Source organism: Meleagris gallopavo, chromosome 1 (genome assembly GCF_000146605.3).
Source record: "Meleagris gallopavo isolate NT-WF06-2002-E0010 breed Aviagen turkey brand Nicholas breeding stock chromosome 1, Turkey_5.1, whole genome shotgun sequence".
NCBI classification, from domain to species: Eukaryota; Metazoa; Chordata; class Aves; order Galliformes; family Phasianidae; genus Meleagris; species Meleagris gallopavo.
Genome location: NC_015011.2, coordinates 143213894 through 143227673, shown reverse-complemented (window position 1 = coordinate 143227673; position 13780 = coordinate 143213894). Strand labels below are relative to the sequence as shown.

General features: G+C 41.6%; 1 protein-coding gene across 1 annotated transcript; it reads right to left on the bottom strand.

Moving 5' to 3' along the window:
* Positions 1–11438: 11438 nt before the first annotated feature.
* Positions 11439–12500, bottom strand: LOC100542777 (2-oxoglutarate receptor 1). The gene has a single exon (XM_003203243.3). The coding sequence runs from the start codon at positions 12470–12472 to the stop codon at positions 11507–11509; it is 966 nt and encodes a 321-aa protein (XP_003203291.1). The 5' UTR covers positions 12473–12500; the 3' UTR covers positions 11439–11506.
* Between the last annotated feature and the right edge of the window lie 1280 nt (positions 12501–13780).

Sequence of the window (13780 nt, the reverse complement as noted above, 5' to 3'; positions counted from 1 at the left end):
AGGCTCAGGGCTCCCTGCACACGGTGTGCAACGGTGACTCTCCATTTTTCTCTGCTGTGCTTCCTTGTCCTGTCTGCTCTTCAAAGAGGTCTAAAACTGATTCTTCTGTTTAAAATATTAGGCTTCAGTCTAAATGCATTGGATGTAGGCTGTGCAATATGCAGCAAAGAAATGTCTACAGAGAGGCTATGCATGGAATGTGAACTTTGCAAACCGTCAGACTATTGAGGTGCAATGGGGTACAGATCAGTTCTGGGGCTGTTCCTGCACTCTACGCACCCCAACAGTACTCAGGTCTGTTTGATTTGCACGTTTTACCGTGCAAATTTGCTGGCTCTTTGACTGCTACAGATGCAAGAAAGGCACTGCTGACAGCTGTTAGGCTTCATGTCCCACTCCAAGGCTTAGCACATCTCTACCAGTAATGTTTGTGCAAAATCTATAAGAGCTAATTTGGCTTAGGCATATAAGTGACAGCTTACCTTAAGCATTGAATAGATAGCATAGATTCTATCTTCAGGTCAGCTTATTTCATGGCACCAGTGAAGGATAAAATCACGGATTCACAGAACATCCCAAGTCAGAAGGGACCCACAAGGCCAACTCCCAGCTCCACACAGCGTCACCCAAAATCCAAACCCTATGTCTGAAAACAGTGTCCCCTCAGCCTCCTCTGCTCTGAGCTGAAAAAGTCCATGGACCTCAGCTGATCCTCATGCACCTTGTCCTCCAAACCTTCCCCATCTTTGTAGTCCTCCTTTGGACACTACATTACATTACAACTAACTAACATAACAGACAAATATTACATTTTCCCATGTACTTGAATACTCACTCTTGATCTGAGCATGCAGATATGAATTTGTTCTCCCTTTTTGCACTGGACAACTGAGGTGTTCAGGCTCACTGATCCCTGACAATTCTTAGGTCCCATTGGGGTTGATCTGTAAAAGCATTCAGTAAATGTACTGCCTTTATTGTTTAATCATCATCTAATAGTATTTATCAAAATCATCCATCAGTAAAGCATTATTGGCTGAAAAGGCTTTACGTTAAAATTATTATCTGCGTATTATACATGGAGGTATTTACCTAAATCCCAGTCCTGCAAAGCATTTAAACTAATCTCGCTGACTGTGGGAATAAGTACAGGTTTAAATATGAGCTGTCTTCCGTATGTATGACAGATTAGTTGTGGCCTGTGTTTACACAAGAGATTTTCTTGTTTGAACAGTATACTCACTCATACTTACCTGGATATTTGTGTCTATACCAGTCTATCCTAATGTTTCCTGTGACTCTTTGGGCCAAACCCCAAATTCAGTTTCATACTGAAAGAAGAACTGATTGCTGTCCTGATAGCAGCGAAGCACCGGATCTGCTGTTGGTGGCTCATAAGGACCTTTCAGCCAAGCAGCAGTCACACAAATGCTTGGCTAGGAACATTTCAGAAGAATTTTGTGGGGTTTTTTTTGAATTAAGCAATTAGTCCAGGAGCCAATTAAACTTAGCATTTGGCCTTATTGGGTAGCACATGAATCATGAGTTTGAAGATTGGATTCATTTATCTCTTGGTGACAAATCTATTTAAGTGATGTGCAATTTTGGGGGCAGACAGAGGTGCTTATTCAAATAATAGTCACGGTTCAAAGATACATACATTAATTATCCCATGACAGCTGCAGCCTGATCTAACAAAACATTTCTCAGACTAGAATAATATAAATAAATTTTCCCTCTCTGAGAGCTTCCACATATTGGAGAAGGACCTCCAATAATGGACACTACTGTAGCATGCAAAACATGTGCAAGGAGCAAGACCTGGTCAAGCTGTTTGAAGGGATGAAAGAAGATACTTGTGTAAGCTGGGACTTGTCCTCACTTGGTGTTTGTCACTGCTCTGGTCTTTTTTCCACTGACCTTGCCACAGAGTCAGTACCTGTGCTCATACTGCTCTCTCAGTGGCAAGGCATGAGCTGGCACTGGTGGTACCAGACAGCACCCATGACCTTAGCCTGTGTCAGAAAACACTCTACAAGATACATGAGGGTGACAACCAGATGGCAATATTTAGAGAGATACTCTAGCACTGTCTTGAAAATTAAAGCTGAGTAATAAGTAAATCTGTATCTTAGAATAGAATTTAAAGTGACCGCATAGGTATGTAAAAGAACCATGAAGGTAAAACAGAAAACAAGGGGCTCCAAGGTCTCCAAGGAAAAAGAAGATGCCCCTGGACCTCTTTGCTACATTTCCATCATTTTTTATGAGAAGGGTGATGAGGCACTGGAAAAGGGTTTCCCAGAGAAGTGATGGAAGCCCCATCCCTGGAGACATTCGGGGTTAGGCTGGATGGAACTCTGAGCAACCTGATTGCTGTCCCTGTTCACTGTGGGACGTTGGTATAGATGACCTTTAAGGATCCCTTCCAACACAAACAATTCAGTGATTCTATGACTTAATGCTTTGGTGACCCATTTCTGACCATCTGAGCTGCAATACACATTAGGTCCCACCTGAGAGTGTGGATTTTGGTGCGTGGTTGCAGCAAACCCCACAGCCTGTTGGGTTGGGTCGCAGTGGGCTCTCTCCTACTTGTGATCTCACAGGGATTCCCAGGGTAGAGGAAAGGCAGCATTCTCTTAGGGAACAGCACTGTAAGCAAGTGGGTAGTTTTGTCAGGAAGATGTGTATTATTTGGGAGCCTTTTGGGACATCTGAATAAACTTAGATAAAGAAGAGCTTGGGCAGTTTATTTGCAAGCAGCTCTCCTGACTTGTTGCTGTGATTGGTAGGTATGCCTCTTTAAAAGACAAAAGCAACATAGAATGGACAATGTACAAACAGCTGGATCAACAAGATATAGTGAAAGCTGTACAAAGTGAGGAATAAGTCACATGTATCCCTCTGCAGCTCTCCTCTCTGTGTTCTTCTCACAGTGTTTGTTTCAACCATCATGCTGAATTGTCTTGGTGCAAGTGGGAGATATTTTATATCACATCAACGCGTAGGTGTTGCTTGGGTGTAACTGAGACAAATTTTCAGCTGTGTCAGTTTTTAGCTAGAAGTGTAGCTTATAGATTGCTGAGCATTAGGAATGAGCATTAATGCTTGTCAGTGCAGGCACCCATTCCACAGGTGGGGAAGATATCTCTCCAGCAGCTCTCACCCTGCAGGCTGCCACTCATTTTAATCTCCCCAGCACCTATATTTCTCAGCCACTTGGCAGCCTCTCGATTTTACTGCTGAAAATTACGTCCTTCAGAAGTCTCATGAAGAAATTTAATAGTTTGGTTACATCGCAGGACAGAATCTCCCATAAGTCGTGCTTCTGAATTTCCATAACATTTTCTTATACACCATTTCGGGTGTCTGTCAGAGCGTGTCCCATCTCGGTGCTATGGCAAATTAGCAGGGCCTAATGAGAAGTCCTTGTCTGACAAGCTCCTCTAAGGGCTTCGAAAGGCTCTCCAGCAAACTCAGTGAGTTTGCAGAGGTGCAGAGCAGTGATACTTCAGACATGCACAACCAGGACTTGGGACAATAAACCACCCTCTGAATGGCTTCTCAGGCTCTTAAATCCATGTGTGTGTGTGCCTACCTGCTCTGTGTTTGCACACTGTAGTCCTTCTCTTCCTCCCTTGTGATGGCTTCTTTCCTGTTCATTTCATTCATGTTTGCTCAACACTCTTCATCCCTTTTCTGAATGCTGAAAGCACAAATTCTCTCATGGTTTTTGCTTTTTTCCTGTAACTTCCAGGTTCTTGTTTTTTCAGTGCTGCTACCATCATTCCAACACCCTCCTGACTACTTTCTGAAACCCAAACCAAATCCTAGCACAAATCTACATAGCAGCCTGCCATTCTCTTGGCATGCCCTGCAGTCTTCTATGCAAAAGGGTCTCATAGAATTGCTCAGGTTGGAAAAGAACTTAAAGATCATCAAGTCCAACCACAACCTACCATTTTCATAGAAAAATAGCCAGTAAAATAAATATATGTCTTAAATTGAGTACACTGCCACTCAGATGTGTGCAGTGAGAGTGGGATACTTCCTGATGCAGGACTGGGAATGGGGATAGAGACAGAGCTTGGAGTGCCCCAGCTCTCATGTGCCAGGTATTTGATCTGAGTCTCACTTTTAAATGTTTTTAATATATTTTTGAATGTTTTTATACTATTTTATACTTTATATTTATAATATAATAATTACTATTATTATTATTATTATTTCTTCACAATTCCACAAGTTCTATTCCATTTTTCTGCTTACATTGTTCTGCTATTATTGTTCTGTTGCTCAATCATTATTACTATTTTTCCATTTTATTATATTCTCATAGTGTCTCATCAGTATGGTGTTCTAGTTCTAGTGAAGCACTGGAACAGATTGCTCAGAGAGGTGGTGGATACTCCATCCCTGAGGCATTCACGGTCAAGCTGGACTGGGCTCTGAGCAACCTGAGATAGCTGTAGGTGTCCCTGTTCTTTGCAGGGAAAACAGATGATTTTCAAAGGTCCCTTCTAACTCAAATGATTCTATGAATCTACATATAATCTTTCTATAAAACAAATACTGAGAACACATACAGGATATTCTGTATTCTGTTCTGTATTCTGTTCCACATAACCACATCTTCTTATTTAGCAGGGCAAACAAATACACAGATTTCCTAAACTAGGCTGTCGGAAGATACTGATTAGCCAGAAGGTGTGGCAAAAGTTCACGTTATACTCTAAAATGTAACATCAAACCTGAATCTGTTGGTTTGTTGTTTTTTTTTTTACCAAACTTTTCAGTACAGAAATAATGATCTTCATATGGATGAGATACAGCAGGCCAGGTTCATCATGCCAGAGGCACTGAAGTCAGAACTGTGCACACCACTGACTATCTGTACAGTTCATCTGCCCTAGGAGGGACTGGCTGGGCTCTCCAAGATGTCATTCCTCCCTGATGCCTGTAAAACTACCCATAGCTCACTCAGAAATAGGCCTCCATTTTATCTGAAGTCAGTTGAGGGAGTCTTACCTAGGATGACTGCTAAGAGAAAAGAAAACTTAAAATAAAAAGGCATGCCAGAGATATGCTTCTATTTACTTTTTCCCCCAGAGGAGAAAGAAACAGATGCTTTACAGAAAGCAAAAGTAGTCACCTTAAGAGGGTGATGTAATGCTAGATATGAATGTAAAACAGGTCAGATAAGGATGCTCTTTGTATTCTAAGTACGTGAATAAATGTAAGCAGCTTGGACAGTGAGACACACTCAATTGTGCAGTGCTGAAATGAGCCACGGAATCGTCTTGAAACATCAGCATCTTAACGGCAAAATTTACATCAAAATTTACACAAGCAAATGCCCCATACTTGAATAGCCTCCCCCTGGATGCACAGCCAAATCCATTTTAGTACAGAACATTACTGTTTATCACATAGGCAAATAGAGTTTGTTTCCATGGCACAAAAAAGAAGCTCAATAGCCAGGTGCCACCTATATTAAATATAAACAAAGCAGAATAGCTAGAGATTGGCCTTGAAACCAGTAGTAAAACCTTACTAATTTGTGCACGGCAGAAAATTATATCTGAGAGGTGATCATGTGTATTTAACCCAGAACGTCACCACATTGTTTTGAAAACTGCTTCCAAAGATTTTTCCCGCTGCTGCAATTATTTTGTAGTCATTTCTTTTTGTTCTGAAAAGGTAAATTCTTTTCAGCCAACCTCTGCCCCTCAGCATCATGCTGCTCTGGTACTGCAGAAGAGGAAAGGAACAAGTGAAATATGCATTCATATCCCAAGGAAGAGGTTAAAACTTAATGTAGCAGTTATTTTGGAAGAATTACATTTTTACATTAGGTACTACTTCCCTGTGTATCTGTATCTGCACGTCTCTGTTTCTGTGTCTCTATAAGCACAAATGCTAAGTAGCTGCATCATTTACATTTTTATGGCACAAGCCCTTGATTGAATTTTCATAATGCCAGGAGGGTCCATTTGGGATTCTGATCCTGCTGTGCAAACGCTCACTAAGGCATCTGCCCCAAAGAGCTTATAACTCTAAGCGGATAAAATGTGGCAGGGGAAATAATTAAGGGAAGATAAAGTGGTTCTCTGTTGCTGGATGGGAGGGTCAGCCTGCTCTAGGACCAAAGCTTGATGTTCCAGTGAGCTCATGGCCAGACTGTCCCTCCCTCTTTGCTGGTGGATGACTTGGCCACAGCTCACAGCAGTGTTATCCCCTCCCCTCGTAATTGTGGTGCACAAGAATGAGAACACAAGCTGCAAGCTGCTGCGATTGCCCACTGCCCCTCCACTGGCATATTGAAGTAAAATTCAGAGCCCTCCAAAAAGCCTTTGTTTCCTTCTACACAAACCCATAATATATTTTGATGTTGCCTTCATCTCTGTGGTGCTGGCCCAAGATGCTTTAGGAGATCAGGATAGCTTTAGAGAACAGGTTCAGCTTGTCAGCACAGTTTGTGTTTCAGATTCTCAGACCACTGCATGTGACTTTAAGTGAAGCCATCCTAGTCACCATTCCTCAGGGTTTGCATATGCAAACCTATGCATAGCCACTGAGGTTAATGTTTGGGTCAGTGTTTTCACTAAGGGGAAATCTGCTGAGGATATGTGGGGATGCACTACATGACTATTTGCATAGGATTGGTACATATACAGAAAAGAAAGGTTACTGACAGTCATCATATTAAATACAATGCTTAAATAATGATACCTAGAACTGAGCATCAGGCTTACTCCTTTGGAATGAAGATTTTTGATGAATTAGCAGAAGCTTCTTCTTTCCCGTAAGGTCACAGGACCAAAGAGCATTTTGTATGTCCAGCCCTGTGTGGTTACACTTCTACACAACATGTGACCAGCTGACTCGGTTTTGTGGGTTGCTTTTGTGGTTTTGTGCGATGCCTTCCCCCCCCACAACTGTGCTGGGCATGTCAATCCATACATCTGCTCCTTGTAGGGTCAGCAGAGACATCCCAGAGCACAGGCTACTGGAGAAAGAGAAAACATTATAAAAGAAGAAAAAGGAAAAGGGGGGTCATATTCACTCACAGTCTCAGCAAACTGGAGGCAGGTTTTTCTTCCCTTCCATTTCACTGTCCCTCAAGCATTACCATGTGTATCACACATACAGGTCTGGAGCCCATACAAGGAACTTGCTCAGGTAGGTTTGGACTGTCTGCTGGGCTCTTTAACCATTTTAAAAATAGGGATATTTCTGTTTCCTTAGAGGTGGAGAACAAGCCAGGTGTATATGCTGTACACCTGGTGAGACTTGCGTTGTCCCCTTCTTCACTATCAGTCACCAGGTCCCCAAGCCCCACACTGTTAACAGGTAGGTGTGGAGAACAGGCTTCACAATCTGCCACTGTCACTGCTGCTGGCACTGGCTGGGTTTCTCCTCTGCCTGTGTAAAAAGAATCCTCCCTGTTTTTCCTTTCCATTGGAAGATGATTTAGTAGAGAGAATTGGAGAACAGCATTTCACTCTCTGATGTTTTCTTAGCCCACAGCCTCCTTTCACTGGAGATGAGGCTGATGGAACTGCACAAGGGATGAGAACGTTGCCTCCTGTACTTTTAGAGATGGATCTGTTGCCTCCAACAGACCAATGGGAAATCTCCAGAGGAGCCCAACAATTCCAAAGGGCAGCCTGGAGATGAGAGCAGAAAATTACATGGTATACACAGTAGCATTCCTAACACTTACTATTTGCTTTACAAGAGTGATTGCTGCTGCTTTCACTATACAAGAAATCATTTTATAAGCCACCATTTTTGGTTCAACTATTGCTGGGAATCAGACACCAGAGAAATTCTGTACTTTCTGAGAAAAAGTCACCCTTGTCCTCTGTGGGTACACTCCTTCCACCTGTGCAGTTACCTGTCCAAGCAGGCTAGGAGGTCTGGGACTTTATTGAGAGCCATAAAAAATCTGTTTTGACTTTATGTCTCTCTGACTTGTGTGTGAATGCAGTTATGCCCCTGCACAGTGAGAGCATCACAAACATGAGCAGTAAATGACTGTACTATGCTACTTTTTTAAGGATTGGTGCCCTACCCATAGTAGACTGAGTTAAAGGCTCACTTTATTCTTTGAACTTGGTTAGTCTATTTCCTCTTCTCTCTTAACACAAATGCATTAGAGATTGTTGGAAGGAATCTTGAGCTTTTGCATTGTAGCAATTCTGACAAACTTAGGAGAATGTTAGAAATTAAGAAACAATGAAATCCATACAGGTGTAAAACAATAAATTAATAAAATACTAATATGGCTAAACTGTTCTTCTTATCTGTGGTGATGTAAATCTGGATTGTGGTCTGCTATTAGACATGACTGTCACAGCAGATGCTTGCAGTTTCTTGATAACATTACAGTAGTCTTTCCCTTTCTCCCCTCTGGCTCAGGCTGAGGATAAACTACAGAGGAGTGCTGAATGATGCTGACAACTGCACAGCAGCTGTGACTATTTGACTACCGCCTTCGGTTGGCCATTGTCACACCGTAGGATACCAGGTCAGGAATGAGCCTCTTGAGATCTACAGCCCTACAGCAATCAGTGTGCTAGGCATACAGCTGGAGCAGTGGGAGGCTAGAAGGGCAGGGGAGAAGTGGGAGTATGTCTGCATAGAGTACATTCAAAGGGGGGAGGTATCACAGCATGGAGCAGTGTAGAAGCTACATGCCAGCACTGACTGAAGGGATAGGAGCCAGGAAGGACTCTTGCATAGACCTCCTCCTTTTTTATGACTACTACTGAAATTGTAAAAGTACAGTTTGTAATCAAGTCACTTATATATTTGCTCTCCTTAGGTTGCAGAGAAACCAAGATCTGGTTCATCAAAATGATTCCTGCCCAAATTATACAAGGTGATGATGCTAGAACTGAAGATGTTCCAGGCAATCGACATTTTAAAATGGTGCAGAAAGGAAAAAGAAAAGGATAAAAGGGGAAAAGGGAAAAAGGAAAAGGTAAAGGAAAAAGGAAAAAGGCAGAGGGAAAGGAAAGGGAAAGGAAAGGAAGAGGAAGGGAAGAGGAAAATGAAGAGGAAAGGAAAAAGGAAAAATGGAAAAATGGAAAAAGGAAAAGGAAAAGGAAAAGGAAAAGGAAAAAGGGGTTATGACAGTATGCTCAAACCTGAAAAAATGTCATGCTCATCTTTGCCTACTGGTGATGTATCAGATGCCTCTCATGTCTCTGGAACAAGCATTTGTGAGCAGCACTGAAACTGGAGAGATTACAAACCCAGCCCAATGTGTAGAGTGTGAGATATTTCTATTGCTTTTTTAAAATTTTTCCTACGTGCAACATCTCTGCAGGCCTGCACAGGGCAAGTTTTCAGCTTCAACTAGCTTTCTCCCCCAGACTTTGAGGATGAGTACTGGTCACAGCCATGCTGTGCGGTGCAGAAGTTTTAAAACTTTCCTTGACATGGGCAATTTCTGCAGGGAAAAAAAAAAAAAAAAGGCTTCCATCTGCATTTCCTGCCTTAGCTTTTGCTTCAGAGCCTCCTATTCTATCTGAGACAAATGCTTTTCTTCCTTTTCCCGTCTCTCTTACTATGTCAGGGATGGCTTCTCACGTCCTCTCCTGCCCTGGTGTTGCCTTCTGTTTTTCCCTATCTGCTGATGCTCTAAGAGAGGTAGTGAATAGGCTCCATGTGCAACAGAGGAATCACAGGCTGCCTGCCAGCCATTTGGGTCTGTGCATAATGGCAGCAGTAGTCTGGTGGTCACTTGAAAATAAGGCCACACATAAAGGGACTGGATAAAGGTCTCAAGAAAGTCTTATGGAAGCAGGTGTTGTCAGTACTTAATGGACATTCTAGAGTGGTAAGCGACAGTAATGAAACATCAAATAGAGATGCTATAAAAACATTAGATGAATCACTCTGTGATCATGCTTCTAGTCTCAAAATATTATGTTGATAATAGTTTTGTACTGATGATGGCTAGGATACCTCAGCTGGTCCTGGGACGTCTCTCAATTGTGTCTGCTAGTATTAGACTTCTATTTTGCTGTGAGTCTATAGTTTTTTTTCTTGTAAAATGGCCTATATTACTTGTCAGATGTGTTATTACCCAAAGCTGCTCCTTAGAATCATAAAATCATAGAATTGTGTAGATTGAAAAAGACCTTTGAGATTATCAAGTCCAACTATCTCTTTATTTGGTGTGAACAAGTAGAGCTTCACTGAGTAAAGAAAGAGACAAATATGAATCTCTATTTTCTATCAATCTGGTCCATTTATACATCCATCCATTTACACAGAATCACAAACTCATAGAATCAAAGAATGTCTTGAGTTGAAAGGGACTTAAAAGCCCATCCAGTTCTGACCCCCTGATATGAGCCAGGTTGCCACCCACTAGATCAGGCTACCATCCAAGCCGATCTTGGATATCTCACATATGTGATATTCACAACTTCTCTGAGCAGCCTGTTCCAGAGCCTTACAACCTTCAAAGAATTTTCTCCTAACGCTAACCTAAATCTCCCTTCTTTTAGTTTAAAACCATTACCCTTTGTCCTGTCACTAAAACTCCCTGATTGAGAGTCTCTTCCTGTTTCTCAAGCCTGCATTACAGTTAATCCACAAACAGTAGTACAGAAAACCCTTACAAGGAGTAGTCTTGTACTATTGTACCATCAATGCTCAGGAGATTACTGAAGGCACTGAATAGGATCTTGTTGTACAAGCCCCCTCTTAACCACCTCTGGAGAACAATTTGTCCCACTCTGTACTGGACCAGTATAAAAGTAAAGCACCTACATTTGAGTCTGTGCCTGATCTATTTACCTTCTATGGTCAATGGTGAGAAACAGGCACTTCTAGGTCATGATTCATCTTGTCTAAATGCAGGCATCAAGAATAATTAGGTGAATCACACTCTAAAAACTGCTTATTTCTCTCCACTATAGTAGAAATTTATAACATGAGGCCAAGGTGATTAGCTTATATATAGAGATCTACTCTGTCAAGGTCTCCAGGGAGGTGAGATGAACCCTTCTGCAGGTCTAAAGTAGGTGTGATGAATTGTCTTCTGGATGATCTCATCCATCTGCTTTAATCAGAAAAGAAGTCAAAGCTAGGTACCTAACTTAGACTGGGCACTTTACTTCTAAGTTACTAAAATTAAATGAAATTACTCCCATCCTGAATCTGTATCTGCCACTAACAAGCAACTATTTTTTGCTGAAATTGATGGGCTGTTCTCTAAAAGAGACATTAAGGATTCAGCAAGTAAATGCAGAAAAAAAGTCTGAGAAATTTACTTTTTTTTCAGTATTTTATTTCGCATTTTTATTTTAATTTTTAAGGGGCGGTTGCTTGTTTGTTATGATGATGTGTAACTCTAAAACATAGAACAGATAAACTCTCCTTTGGCATTGGCAGTGAGAGCCTGAGTACTTTGGCTGAAGAGAGGTTCTGCCTGCCTGGTTATGGGCAGATTTGGACTCTCTCTGCATATCATCAGTCTTTTCTATTTCAAGTTCTTGCGTGTCCAAAACTTGAGGAGTGAGAAGATCGCATGCTGGAAGCTGTCTCCTGCCACTACGTAGAGCAACAAGTTTCCAAACGTATTTAATGCTGCTAAAGGTTTAGTTAGAATAAATGTAAAAAGGATCGTATTCTTGAGATTGCAGCTAGCCACTCGCACGCGAAGCTCAATCCGAATCATCTGAAAGACATGGAAGGGGAGGAAGCACACGTAGAAGACCACCAAGAGGACGATGGCAAGCCTGCGAGCCTTCTGTTTGTAGCAAGCCTGCGTATGGGGCCCTTTGGCCAAGGCTTGAATAATGAGTGCATAGCACAGAGTCACTGTCACCAGAGGCAAGAAGAAGGCAAATATCGTCAGCAGCCAGTTATACCATCGAGTAGTGTCAAGGTCCTCTGCAGAAGACAGATCTGGGCAGATTGTCCTGTTCTGTGTATGCTTTATGGAGATCAAGGTGCCCAAGGGGCTGATCATTGCCAGGGAAATCATCCAAATTACTGTGCAAGTCGCCACTGCCCATCTCTTCTTTTGAATGAAAAAGCATCTAACTGGGTGGACGACTACAAGAAAGCGGAAGATGCTGAAGCAGCTAAGGAAGATAATACCGCTGTACATGTTGAAGTAGAAGCCAAAGTGAATAAACTTGCACATGAAGTTTCCAAAAATCCAATTATTTCCATTAGCAGAGTAGTGTATAAAGAAAGGAAGTGTAGCAACATACAGTAGGTCAGTGACAGCCAGGTTTAACATAATGACGGTGCTGCCTTTCCAGGGCCTCATCTTGACAAAGTAAACAAAAATGGTTACAATGTTCCCTGGGAAGCACACCAGGAAGATTAGGCCATAAAAGGCAGAGAGGTAGGATTTCACCTGTAAGAAATTTTCATCCTTGCAACTTGTCGAAGCGTCTGACAGAGCAGTAACATTGTCTGCGTGTTCAGATGCCATGTTTGCAGAAATCTTCCTTAAGCTTTACAAAAATCAGATGTTTATTTTTAACTTATTGTTAGGATAAATGCATTTGATTACATTTCTTGTCATTGCAGCAAACGTCTTTATGATAGGGTTTAGTAAAGGGGAAGAATAAGGTTTTGTTAATATATCCAGATCTGACTAGATCCCTTCCACTCCTAAGTTTGATTTCACCCTTCCACCCACCTTCTGTTGAATATTGATTAATTCTGTTGAATAATGATTAATTTTACCTTAGTTTTATTTAACCCCCTATATTAAAGATGACAATTGCTGCTTATGTGCAAACCTACAAGGGCAGCAAACACACTTATAGGAAACTAGAGAGAGTTCAGGCTTAGGTTTTGCAAAACTGTGCATTAGTCTTAGCCTTTCAGAAAGTGAAATTATACCTATATCTTATATTCATTAATTTGAACTCGTCAGTAGACTGTAGCCATGAAATCAGAGACAGCGTTCTGCTTTCATGGAAGACAAAAAATGCTCAGTGCAGATACAGATCTCAGGATCCAATGCTCCTGTGACCTGACAGCCATGGTTTGTTCCCTGAATATGGTCATATTCCCCTGGAGTCATCAGAGTATGAAACTGGTAGAAATGCTTTTCAAGAAAAAAAAAAAAAAGAAAAAAGTTTGATAGTGGCATAAAACTGATTTAAATGACTAAAGACTGTTTCTCATGGAGCAGAAGAAAGGTGGAAAGCGCAGATACTGTTAAAGGCTCTGATCTTGTTTCCCATTTAGTGCAAATTGGAACTAGATAGACTTGTCTCTGAAATAGTTTCTCATCTGCCATGGGCAGTTTGGATCTCTCCACAGTGAATTCAAGATATAACCTTTCTTGATACTGTTTTAACCTAAGAGAATGGTAACCAAGGATGAAATTAACCTCATCTAACTTCAGACATAGAAATGTTAGATGTCTAAACAGAAGCCAGTCATCCCAAAGTCCCCCTTTGCCATCAGGGGAGAGATCTAGTTTCCTCCAGGGCATACTATCTGCCCATAAGAGAATTTTCAAAGATAAATGATTAACTCTTTTGACACACCTGTTTTTCTCTATTGACGACAAAGGCAGCCCAAGGAGATTAGTTCAGACCTGAACATCTAACATTCAGATGTCTCAGGTGAAACAAGAGGCATGCTTCTGGGGGTCTTCAATGAACAGGGACACCTACAGCAAGATCAGGGTGCTCAGAGCCTCATTTAGCCTGACCTTGAGTATTTCAATGGGGCATCCTCTACCTCTCCAGGTTAGCTCAGGATATAGCAGCTTCACTGTCAG